At 41.4% G+C, this 11,481-nt stretch overlaps 1 protein-coding gene across 3 annotated transcripts; it reads left to right on the top strand.

The window, feature by feature from the left end:
• The first annotated feature begins 271 nt into the window (after window positions 1–271).
• Window positions 272–7,908, top strand: TEX30 (testis expressed 30). 3 transcript variants are annotated; one of them, NM_001266631.1, is given in 6 exon segments: window positions 295–389; window positions 3,948–4,022; window positions 4,493–4,723; window positions 5,722–5,773; window positions 6,546–6,751; window positions 7,445–7,837. In NM_001266631.1, coding segments are annotated over 5 exon segments (684 nt in total). In that variant the 5' UTR covers window positions 295–389; window positions 3,948–4,007; the 3' UTR covers window positions 7,625–7,837.
• Window positions 7,909–11,481: the final 3,573 nt, after the last annotated feature.

Genomic DNA, 11,481 nt, shown 5'->3' with positions numbered 1-11,481 from the left:
AGGAAGAGACTGGTCAGAGCTGATGGCGCCTCGGAATGGAGTGGTGGCTGGGATGAGGAAAAGCTCCGAGTGGAGCAATCCTGGGGGAGGCGGAAACTGGGGCTGACTTTCCAGCCGTCCGAGTGCTGCTGAGGCGGCGGCCACCCTGGCGCCTTCCCCCGGCTCGGCCTCTCCGCGCGTACCGCCCCAGGATGTGGCGGGCTGGGAGACTCACGCTCCCGACGTGCTCTGCGGCCCGGCCCGCGCACCCGGGGGCGTGGCCTGCGCGCGCGTGCGTCGTAGCCGATCACTGTGGCGGGGCAGGCGAGGCGGTCGCTTCGAGCGCGCTAGTCAGCTCCCTGAAGGGAGTGACAGCGGTTGGGTGCCCGCGGCCACTTTTGCCTTCCCGGGTAAGTGCGGCGGTGGCGGTTGGCGCCGCCGTCTGAGGGGCGGCTTCCTGGGAGACGAGACGGGGAGAGCACCCGGCAGGCCCGCCTGAGGCGTTTGAGGCTCGCGGGCGTCGCTCCTCAGGCGCGGTTGGTCCGAGCCGGGAGGCGTTCCGTTAAGTTCGGTGCCCGCGGGCACCAGCCGGTGGGGGCTTCGTCGGCTTTGCCGGGTAGGAGGGCGGAGTGTGGGGTTGGTACGGACAGGGAGAGCCGGACGGGGCTAACCTGGACCGCGTCAGCCAGTCCCGGGTGACTGGCTCGAAGCATCCTCCGAGTTGAGAGGGGTCGTCCGGGGCGGCCGGCGGGGCAGCCCCGGCAGCGCGCATTTGCGGAGGGAACGGATCCCGTGCCCGAGCGCCGCCGAGCCCCGCACGCCCGTGAGACCCACTTTGAATTTTCTCTCCATGTTTGCTGCGGTTGTTGACCCGACCCGCTGTAAGACTCGGACTCAACGTTTTTGTTTGCCCCACGACAGCCAACGTAATGCTGTGGACGTAACAGGGCACGAACGTTTGTAACTGAAAGTTGAAGGGGCTGTAGCGTTGGAGGTGATCGCCCAGCCCTTTGAGTAGGAGTTGTCCTAGAACTCCGCCGACCGCCCAGCCCGTGGAGCCGGCGCTCGGGACGCCACTACCACTGGCGTTTCGTGGGCGCAGCACCTCTAGCCGGTCATCTTCACCATCGCCATTGAGGGCACTGAGGCCGGGCCAGTCTTGAAGCCCTGCCCTCTCTGAACTTAAAGCCAGAGATGAAAACCCAGACGACAGTGGCCCGGCGCGGTGGCTCACGCCTGTAATCCCAACACGATGGGAGGCCGAGGCGGGTGGATCACCTGAGGTCAGGAGTTCAAAACCAGCCTGGCCAACATGGGGAAACCCTGTCTCTACTAAAAATACAAAAATTAGCCGGGCGTGGTGGCGCCCATCTGTAATCCCAGCTACTCAGGAGGCTGAGGCTGGAGAATCGCTTGAACCCAGGAGGCGGAGGTTGCAGTTCGCCGAGATTGCGCCACTGCACTCCAGCCTGGCGGACAGAGCAAGATTCTGTCTCAAAAAAACACACCCAGACGACCTAGAGCAGATTGCTTGGGGATTGTATTATGGGGCATTTTCCGTGTTTCTGAAGAAAAGCAGCATGTGTGCACCAGCCGTGAAGAACACACTGTGCATCGTGAAGTCTGAAAAATACTAAAGCAGACCGGGAGGTGGCAAACGCATTGGGTTCCTAACGGTTTGGGAGGCCAAGGCAGGGGATATCGCTTGAGCCCGGGAGTTCAAGACCAGCCTGCGAAACATAGGGAGACCCTCGTCCCTACAAAAACATTTTAAAATAATTAGCGGGCGTGGTGGTGAGCGTCTGTAGTCCCACCTACTCAAGAGGCTGAGGCGAGAGGATCGCTTGAGCTCAGGAGTTCGAGGATGCAGTGAACTTATGATTGCATCACTGAATTTTCCGGCCTGTCCACCGGAGCGAGAACCTGTCTCAAAAAAAAAAAAAGTGAAGCATTTTAAGTTAAGATAGTGATTGTTTACGTGCATCTAAATTTACTCCTTCATGAAGTTTCACTGAAATTACATTAAGGGGATTTAAAAACAAAAACAAACCTCCAACAATAGGAGAATAGGAAAGGAAACGCTGGCAATATCTTAGCAAACCCTGTATTAACCACAGACTCTTCAAACTGCACGGAAACTGGCAGCACTGGACAGCTGTGGTACTGGGAATGAAGGTGGTGGTGGTGCAGAAGGTGGGTGTAAGGAGCTTAAAGAAATGATTTAGGTGAAATCTGAGAAGCAATTGGATATCCAGATCCCCTTCCCCATTTCACGCTGTTGGGTGACTGCCTTTCCCCTTGTTAGAAGACTGGATGGAGGCTTATTCTCTTGAGAAAGTAAAACAGAGGATCTTTGAACTGAGAAACCCAGGCATAATTATGGGGCTACATGTATGAAGTTAGGGACACTGAAGCTTGAAGTCCTTCATCTCCCTTATCTCACTCAACTTCCAAAACTTTTACAGTCAGATCAGACTAATGCTCTCCAGGCTGAAATAAGAGAATTCTACACGCTCACACACACAGATGGGGAAAGGTACATAATACGTTGGTTATGGTGGTTTCTAGGAAGTGAAAAGAACTTGGTGGCCGGGAGAAAGAGTGTGAGGAAACCTCTGTTTACATTGTCTTTTAAAACGTACCATGTACACACGATACCTATTCAAAAATGAAATGTATTCTTCACCTCAGGAAGGCCTGTGGAAAAAAATATTCTGTAAATTATGAACAAATCCTTTGACTTCTGTTTACATTTTTTAGTGTACCGTGTGCACATGATACCTGTTCAAAAATGAAATGTATTCACCTCAGGAAGTTCTATGAAAAAATTCTGTAAAAAATTATGAACAAATCCTTTGACACAGCGATTCCTTCCCCAGGAATTTATCTTATAAATAAACTTACACTCGTGTGAAAATAAGTACAGTTCTATATGGAAGGATAAGTAAGAAGCAGATAATATTGATTACCTTTGGAGAGGGGATCTGATGGCAAGTCAAAAGTGGAATGAGTGAGACTTTTTCACTACATATTCTTGGTACCTTTTGAACTTTAAACCTTGTTACTGTTACCTATTGAATGAATGAATAAATAAATGTTAATGGGAAAAATGGGTGAGTAATGGAGATCCTAACGTTGATAATATCCTAAACAATACAAGAGCTCTTAACATAGGAAGGAATGCTACCTAACAACCCCAAAATTTCAGTGGCTTACATTTCATGCTCATGGATCTTCAGATCAGCTGTTGTTTAGGTCTTGGTTAGACTAGTCTGGACTCCAGACTTCAGTTTTGGGTTCAGATCTGTTCCATATGTCTTCATTTTGAGACCCAGGCTGAAAATGCAAAACCACCTAGAGCATGTTTTTCTCGTGGCTGAGGGTGAAAGTTCAAGAGGGCTTCTGGAAGTTTGCCACGCCTAAGCTCAGAAGTCACACATTGAAATGTCTACCTACATTCCATTACTTAAAACAAGTTACATAGCCAAGTCCAAAGTAAACAGGGTGAAGACATATATACTCTGCCTTCTGGCAGCACTGTGAAGTTACATGACAAGGTGTGGATGGGTAGGCTTGGGAACTATAATAATGAAGAAAATGGGTTAATGGAAAGATGCTGAAAAATTAGGATAGTTCATTTAGAATGAAGATTCTTACAAAAATGTGTATTTATACATTTTTACATTATCATTTTTTGCCAAGATACAGCATCCTACTTTGATATGAATTACCTTATAGTTTCCATGTCAAAGTATCACCTTTGTTTTATCTTCTATAACATCTACCAACCCTGCACCTGCCCCTCTAACCAATTCTGAGTGCCCATAGAAAAATGTACATGTAAAGACACCAGATTTTAGGGAAGTAATTCTAAATGTTTATTTTAGCTACTGAATGTGTTCATTCATAGTTTTTGTGTCATATCCATGTCTGCCAACTCACCTTTCACAACAGAATCTTCTTTTCAGGGAGATGTCCTTTGCTTCTCAGATGTAAATGCACTTTAAGTTTGTTATTCAACAGTGAAAATGAGTCATACAGAGGTAATATTTTCGTATGTTCTGCATCTTCAAGGTTCCTGGTTTTTTGTTTGTTTGTGATTATATGGCTTCAGAGTAATCTTATTTTCAACTTTCACTGTGGGAGGCAGTATAGCATAAGTGGTTAAGAATGAGGAATCTAGAACAGACTGCCCTGAGTTTAAATCCTAGCTAGCGGCTATATAACCTTGGGCAAGTTACTTAATCTGCTGTGCCTTATGTATAAAATGGGGATAATGATAGTGCTTGCCTCATAGGATTGTTAGAAAGGTGGAATAAGTTAATACATATAAAGCACTTGTAATAATACCCAACACAGTAAGCACTTAAATACTATTATTAATATCACTACTTTTTATTTGGAGGCTATGACTTGAATTATGAGCCTCACAGAGCCAACATGTATGTAGCTGTTCAGTTGTCTTAATAGGCAAGAAAGTAATTTTTGATCCCTTTATTCTCTTGAATTCCAGGTTAAATTAAAAATACCTTTTGGAAATAAATTACTAGATGCTGTTTGTTTGGTACCTAACAAGAGCTTAACATATGGAATAATTCTTACACATGGAGCATCAGGAGATATGAATCTTCCTCATTTGATGTCACTGGCATCCCATCTTGCATCCCATGGGTTTTTCTGCCTGAGATTTACCTGTAAAGGCCTTAATATTGTACATAGAATTAAGGCATATAAATCAGTTTTGGTAAGAAAATTTATGTTTACTTATAACAGAATTCTGTTTGAAATCCTTAATAAATGTAATATAAATTTTATTAGTAGTCATCTGGTTTAATTTAAAAAATCTTTGAATGAGTGTATTCTTAGAAAACTCAGCAGTACCTGAAAGCTTTTTAATGGTCAGATTTCTCTGTCATCAGTTTCCGTGGAGATGAATGCTTACATCATAAATGTTCCTCCATGATATTGCCAAGGAAACTACTTATGATTTTTCTCACTGGAATTATGTAACTTTAGCACATCATTTTGGCATTCTAGAATATTTTATTTACCATACTATGCATGTACAAATATGATACTGTTTTCTGTATATGTTATTTAGAAACCTTGCTTAAAATCCTGGATAACACTAAAGTTTCACTAAATCAAGCTTGTCCAACCCATGGGCCACATATGACCCAGGACAGCTTTGAATGTGGCCCAACACAAGTTTGTAAACTTACTTAAAACATTATGAGATTTTTTTTTACAATTTTTTTTTTTAAGCTCATCAGGTATCATGAGAGTTAGTGTATTTTATGTGTGGCCCAACACAGTTCTTCCACTGTGGCCCTGAGAAACCAAAAGATTGAACACCCCTGATCTAAATGCTTTCAAACTTACTAAGTTTTTTAGAACTTTAGATGTTAACATTATCAAATTTGGTATTAGTTGCAAGCCTTTGCTGGCCTTTTTAAAAAATAATTTATTCTCTAAAAATAGTTTAGTGCTTAAATATTTTAGTAAGGGTAGGTTGACTTTTTCTTACGTATTTGCCTGTATTACCTAACATGTGGTTTAATAGTGAAGGCATGACCAGAAGAGGAAGGACTGCTTACCTCTTTTAAGAAGAATCCCTTAAGATTTTCTGGTTATCTTTGCATAGATTTTCATACATTTCAGTAATGATGAGAAACAATATATCTTGTCTTTCCAGTGGAATATTTTATAGATGAAGAACTGATGATTTTTTTATTTTTCTAGAATTACCTAAAGACATCAGGAGAATACAAACTTGCAGGTGTTTTTCTTGGAGGTAAGTGCAATACTTGTGAATACTTGTTAAGTACCTGTTTTAATATAGGAATAGGTAATGGAGAGTTAAAATTAGTTGATCATAGGAAGCTAATTTAATGATTTTTTTTTGTTTTGGTAAGTCACCTTTTTAATATTAAAGTACTTTATATACTTAGAGCAAACTTGAACCTCATGTATATGTATTATAAGCTGAGCTTCTCTCCTTTTATTCATATCCCTGAATCGTCCTCTTGCATATGATTCCTTTACAGTGATTGTCCTTGTCCTTTTAAGTGTTCAGAAAAATAATTGCCTTTTTTTTTTTTTTTTAGCATTTGACTTAAGATCAATTTTTAGCTTTTTCTTTTTTCTTTTTTTTTTTTTTTTTTTGAGACGGAGCCTTTACCTCCTCACTGGAGCCTCCACCTCCGGGATTCAAGTGATTCTCCTGCCTCAGCCTCCCAAGTAGCTGGGACTATAGGTGTGCACCACCATGCCCAGCTAATTTTTGTGTTTTTAGTAGAGATAAGAGTTTTGCCATGTTGGTCAAGCTGGTCTCAAACTCTTGACCTCAGGCAGTCTGCCTACCTAGGTCTCCCAAAGTGCTGCGATTACAGGTGTGAGCCACTGTACCTGGCCTGGTATTGCAACTTGTTAATTGCTGCCGTTTGGAGTTAATTTGTTGGTAAACAGATATGATGAACAGTAAAAGATTCAATTTGCCACACCATCACTGCTACTTTATGTGAAAGTTTATATTTCAAACTGAACTTAATTTTAATTGATTTTAGGTCGTTCAATGGGCTCAAGAGCAGCTGCTTCTGTAATGTGTCACATTGAGCCAGATGATGGTGATGATTTTGTTCGGGGTCTCATTTGTATTTCTTACCCACTGCACCATCCAAAGCAGCAGCATAAACTCAGAGATGAAGACCTCTTTCGTTTAAAAGAGCCTGTACTGTTTGTGTCAGGCTCAGCAGATGAAATGTGTGAAAAGGTGAATTATAACTCAATGTTTGTGTGAATGAAAGAGAATGAAAGAAATATCTTGGGAGCAAGATACTTCTGGCAACAGTCTCTTTTAAAAGTTGCCAATTTGACTAATGCTAGTTTTGTGTCCTGGTTACTCCATTGCTTTTGAGAATCTAAAAATATAAGTATACTGACAAAATTTGTCTCCCTGGAAATAGAGTTGGTAAATATGACCCTTATTTGGAAAATGAAGGCTTAATATCTGAATCGTCTGATTTGGGGATTACTACACTGTAGATTTTTTAAATCATTTCAATATTCAGGCAGATTGTTTGTTATAAAATTGATTCTTGAGAAAGGGTTGGCAATATCTACACATTACTAAATATTAGCCCAATATTATGAAACAACGTTGTATTCCCCAGAGCATATAATTTGCTTGGGAAAAAGCTTTTTTTGGGGAAAATTTTTTTTATTCCAATTTATTTAACATTTTATTAGTAGATGCATGAGTGCTTGATCTGATATTGCTACAGCTGAGGGAAGTGGACTGCCACATTTAGGACATTTCTTCACACATTCTATTGCCTAGAAAGTTGTCTGTGAGAAAGCATTTAGTGAATACTTGGAAATGAATATCAGTATAGGTGGGGAGAGAGGACCTTTTATTAAATATCAACAGAACATTAGTCTAGTATCCTCTTCTTTTTTTCTTTAGAACTTGTTGGAGAAAGTGGCACAGAAAATGCAAGCTCCCCATAAAATCCACTGGATTGAGAAGGCAAATCATTCCATGGCAGTGAAAGGACGGTCGACAAATGATGTTTTCAAAGAAATAAATACACAGATTTTGTTTTGGATCCAAGAAATTACTGAAATGGACAAGAAAGGTCATTAGTTAAAAGCCATCTTGAATACACATACAGTTAATTTGATAAAGAAGAGTATGCCTCTCAGCATTGTGAGATATATTTCAGACTAATTTGATGTTCTTTAATGTTCCCTTATTTTTGAAACACGTTTTAAATGTGAAATTAATGTCCTTCACAAAATGTCTTTTAAAAGCACTGTTATAGTTGTATAAAGATGATGTAAAAATATTGAAGGTGGTCTACATATAATTTATTTTCATTAGTATGGTTAAGTTTTGAAAAAAATTAAACATTCGAATTTTGTTACAAAGGTGCTTTTGTCTTATTGATACGCAACTGAAAAATTTTGTAGAGCAGTGTTATCTTCAGAAAAGGAAATCAAACCATTATGTTTAATCTAGTCAGTTTTATAGAATGCACACTTCTCTTCACCTTTTAATAAATCTCAGTGAAGGGATGGGAGTGGACATATGTTTCGAATATGGGGACCCTGAAGACTTTTTAGAATGAAATAAAGATCTTTAATTCAAGAAGTGTTCACTGAAGGCTTATTACAGGCAAACCTCATTGGGTTTGCAAAGATGAATAAAAACTTGGAGCTTACGACATAGTGTGTGAGGCTGGGCACGGTGGCGTATGCCAGTAATCTGAGCATTTTGGGAGGCTGAGGTGGGCGGATCACTTGAGGCCAGGATCACTTGAGGCCAGGAGTTTGAGACCATCCTGGCCAATATGGCAAAACCCTGTCTCTGCTAAAAATACAAAAATTAGCCAAGTGTGGTGGCACACATCTATAATCCCATCTACTTGAAGGATGAGGTGGAAGAATTGCTTGAACCCAGGCAGTGGGGGCTGTAGTGAGCCTAGAGCGCACCACTGGACTCCAGCCTGGGCGACAGTGAGACTGTCTCAGAAAAACGACATAGTGTGTAAAATCAATAGACCACTCTGATTAAAGAGAGAAATAATTGTAAATTTGTGGTACTAACATCTTTGCTATATCTAGGCAGTTGGTGCACTTAATTTTGCCGTGGAAAGTTCAACTATCACCTGATCTCAAGCTTGAATGGTATTGAGTTATATATATAAAAAAACATGGTTTTTGTATTTCCTGTAAAATTCACAAAAGGTGATGAGGCTGATGTCAAATTTAAATAGAAGTTTGCAGTAAGAAATGTTTCTTTATAGTAAATCTTTTGCATATCCTCCCTACTACTCTTAATGTTAGGCCATTAAAATAGCCTCAAGTGGCCTGGGCAGCTTGCAGATTTTTGAGGCCCCCTCATTCCTCCTGCCCTGATGAAATCAGTAGATTTAAAATATTATTTTTCTAAATATGACAAAAGAATGGAAACTTAGGTAATAATGTCCAAATCTTTCATATTATAGAATAAAGTGATGTATAACTATAAAATTCCTGTTACTATGTATAATAGATATTTTTGACTAAGTAATTTCCTGAACCTAAATTTTTTAAAATGTTGTATGAGTAAACAATAATTAACATTTGAAATTTTAAAACACTACTAGTATCAAAAGATTATAAACATAAAAAATATGCAAAGCTATCGAGAAGATAGAATCACTGGTCTGTTAACAACTCTAAGTCACTGAGGAGCATAAGTATTGTGAACCAGAAGTAAAACTAATGGGACAAGGAAAACACAAAGGACAACTTATTACATAATGTTAGAGTACAACAAAACATTTAAAAGGCTGCTAACCAGGCTATACAATTTACAATATTTGTGTTTCCAAAACTAAACTATAGGCATAATATGATGACCAAAGATACTACATCAGATACAGGGGTAATATAGGTAGATGATCATTTAAAGTTGATTTTCCCCTGAGTTGTCTATAAGAAACTACTGTTCCTTATTGATGTAATGGCTTGACATTTGAGGACTGTATAGCCATATTTGGGGAAAATATAACTCCTAGAGAAAGATATGAATGATATATCTACAGCTGAAATGAACATTTAGGAAGAGGTCACATCTGCTCACCTCCATAGATTTACCACACCTTGCAGGAAAATGTTCAGCCCCTTCAAGTTTGAGATTATAGACAAGGAGCCATTCTGGGCGCCTCTTCTGGTAGGCCCTAATTAATGGCATAGCTGTTGCTGGTAGAGGGTCTTGACTGCAAGTTGTCCAGGTTCTTGATATTTTGAATAAAGAATTGGACAAAATGCACAGCAAAGCAAGGAAAGAGTGAAGCAACGAAAGCATAGATTTATTGAAAATGATAGTACACTCCACAGTGGGCCCAAGCAGTGGCTCAAGGGCTCTGGAGAAGGAATCTTCTGGGGTGTGAACACCCCCTAGAGGTTTCCAGTTGTCTACTTGGTGTTCACCCCATGTAAATAAAGCAGTGGCCCACAATCAGTCTGATTGGTTGCAGAAATCAGTTGGTTAGAGGCTGAAGTGAAGTTACAGAGTTACACTCCCATGCAAATGTCTGGTTGCAGAAAGCAACCAATTTTGCAACCAACTTTAAATTTTCCATCTGCTCCACAGAAAAGGGGTTTGCAAAGGGAGTAGCCTCTGGTCTTTTTGTTACTTAAGCGTGGAAAGTTGGAATTTTCCTATCAACTTAGTTGTAGGAAGTCAGGGTGAATCGGTCTTAGGTTCCCTGCCTCCAGACCCTATTCTCCTGCCTCATAACCACTCACCTAGACTAATGCTCCCCACCCAGGGGGGACCTTTACCACTTAGGGCAGTGGTCCCCAACCTTTTTGGCACCAGGGACCCATTTCATGGAAGACAATTTTTCCACCTGACTGGGGTGGGAGTGGTGGGGGTAGGGATGTTTTCTGGATGAAACTGTGCCATCCCAGATCATCAGTCATTAGATTCTCATAAGAAGCATGCAACCTATAGATTCCCCATGTGCACAGTTCATAATAAGATTCCCTGCTTCTATAAGAATCTAATGTCACAGCTGATGTGACAGGAGGCAGAGCTCAGGCAGTAATGCTGGCTTGCCTGCTGTTGGTTCATAGTAGGCCACAGACTAGTACTGGTCTGCAGCCTGGGAGTTGGGGACCCCTGTCTTAGGGGATATTTGGCAATGTCTGGAAATATTTTTGATTGTCATGACTAGGGTTGGGGTGCTACCAGCATTCTGTAGGTAGAAGATTGGGATGTTGCTAAGCATCCTACAATACACAGGACTGCAGCCACAACAAAGAAATAATCCTGTCCAAACTGTCAATAGTGCCCACGTTGGGAAGCCTCATCTTAAACCAGATTTGGGATTATCTTTAAGTCCTTTCTCCGTCACCATTAATTCTTCCATCCCCCTCCTTGATCCATTTGCTTTTTTTAATATTATTTTAGTTTTTTTGGTTGTTGTTGTTGTTCTTTTTTGAGACTGGAGTGCAGTGGCACAATCTCCGCCTCCCGGGTTCAAGCAATTCTCATGCCTCAGCCTCCTGAGTAGCCGGGATTACAGGTGTGTGCCACCACGCCTGCTAATTTTTGTATTTTTAGTAGAGACAGGTTTCGCCATGTTGGCCAGGCTGGTCTCGAATTCCTGATCTCAAGTGATCCGACTGCCTTGGCCTCCCAAAGTGCTGGGATTACAGATACGAGCCACTGCGCCCGGCCCAGTTTTATTTTTTTGAGACAGAATTTCACTCTGTCACCAAGACTGGAATGCAATGGCATTATCATATTTCACTGCAACCTTGAACTCCTGGGCTCAAGAGATCCTCCTGCCTCAGCCTCCCAAGTAGCTGGGACTACAAGCGCCTGCCACTGCACCTGGCTACTTTTTAAAATTATGGTTTTTTTAAAGAGACAGGGTCTCAAATATTTTTGTAGAGAACAGGGTCCTGCTTTGTTGCTGAGACTGGTCTCGAACTCCAGGGTTCAAG

The sequence above is a fragment of the Macaca mulatta genome, chromosome 17, assembly GCF_049350105.2.
Source record: "Macaca mulatta isolate MMU2019108-1 chromosome 17, T2T-MMU8v2.0, whole genome shotgun sequence".
Lineage (NCBI taxonomy): Eukaryota > Metazoa > Chordata > Mammalia > Primates > Cercopithecidae > Macaca > Macaca mulatta.
Note: the sequence above shows the minus strand (reverse complement) of the source record. Positions and strands in the feature narration are given on the sequence as shown.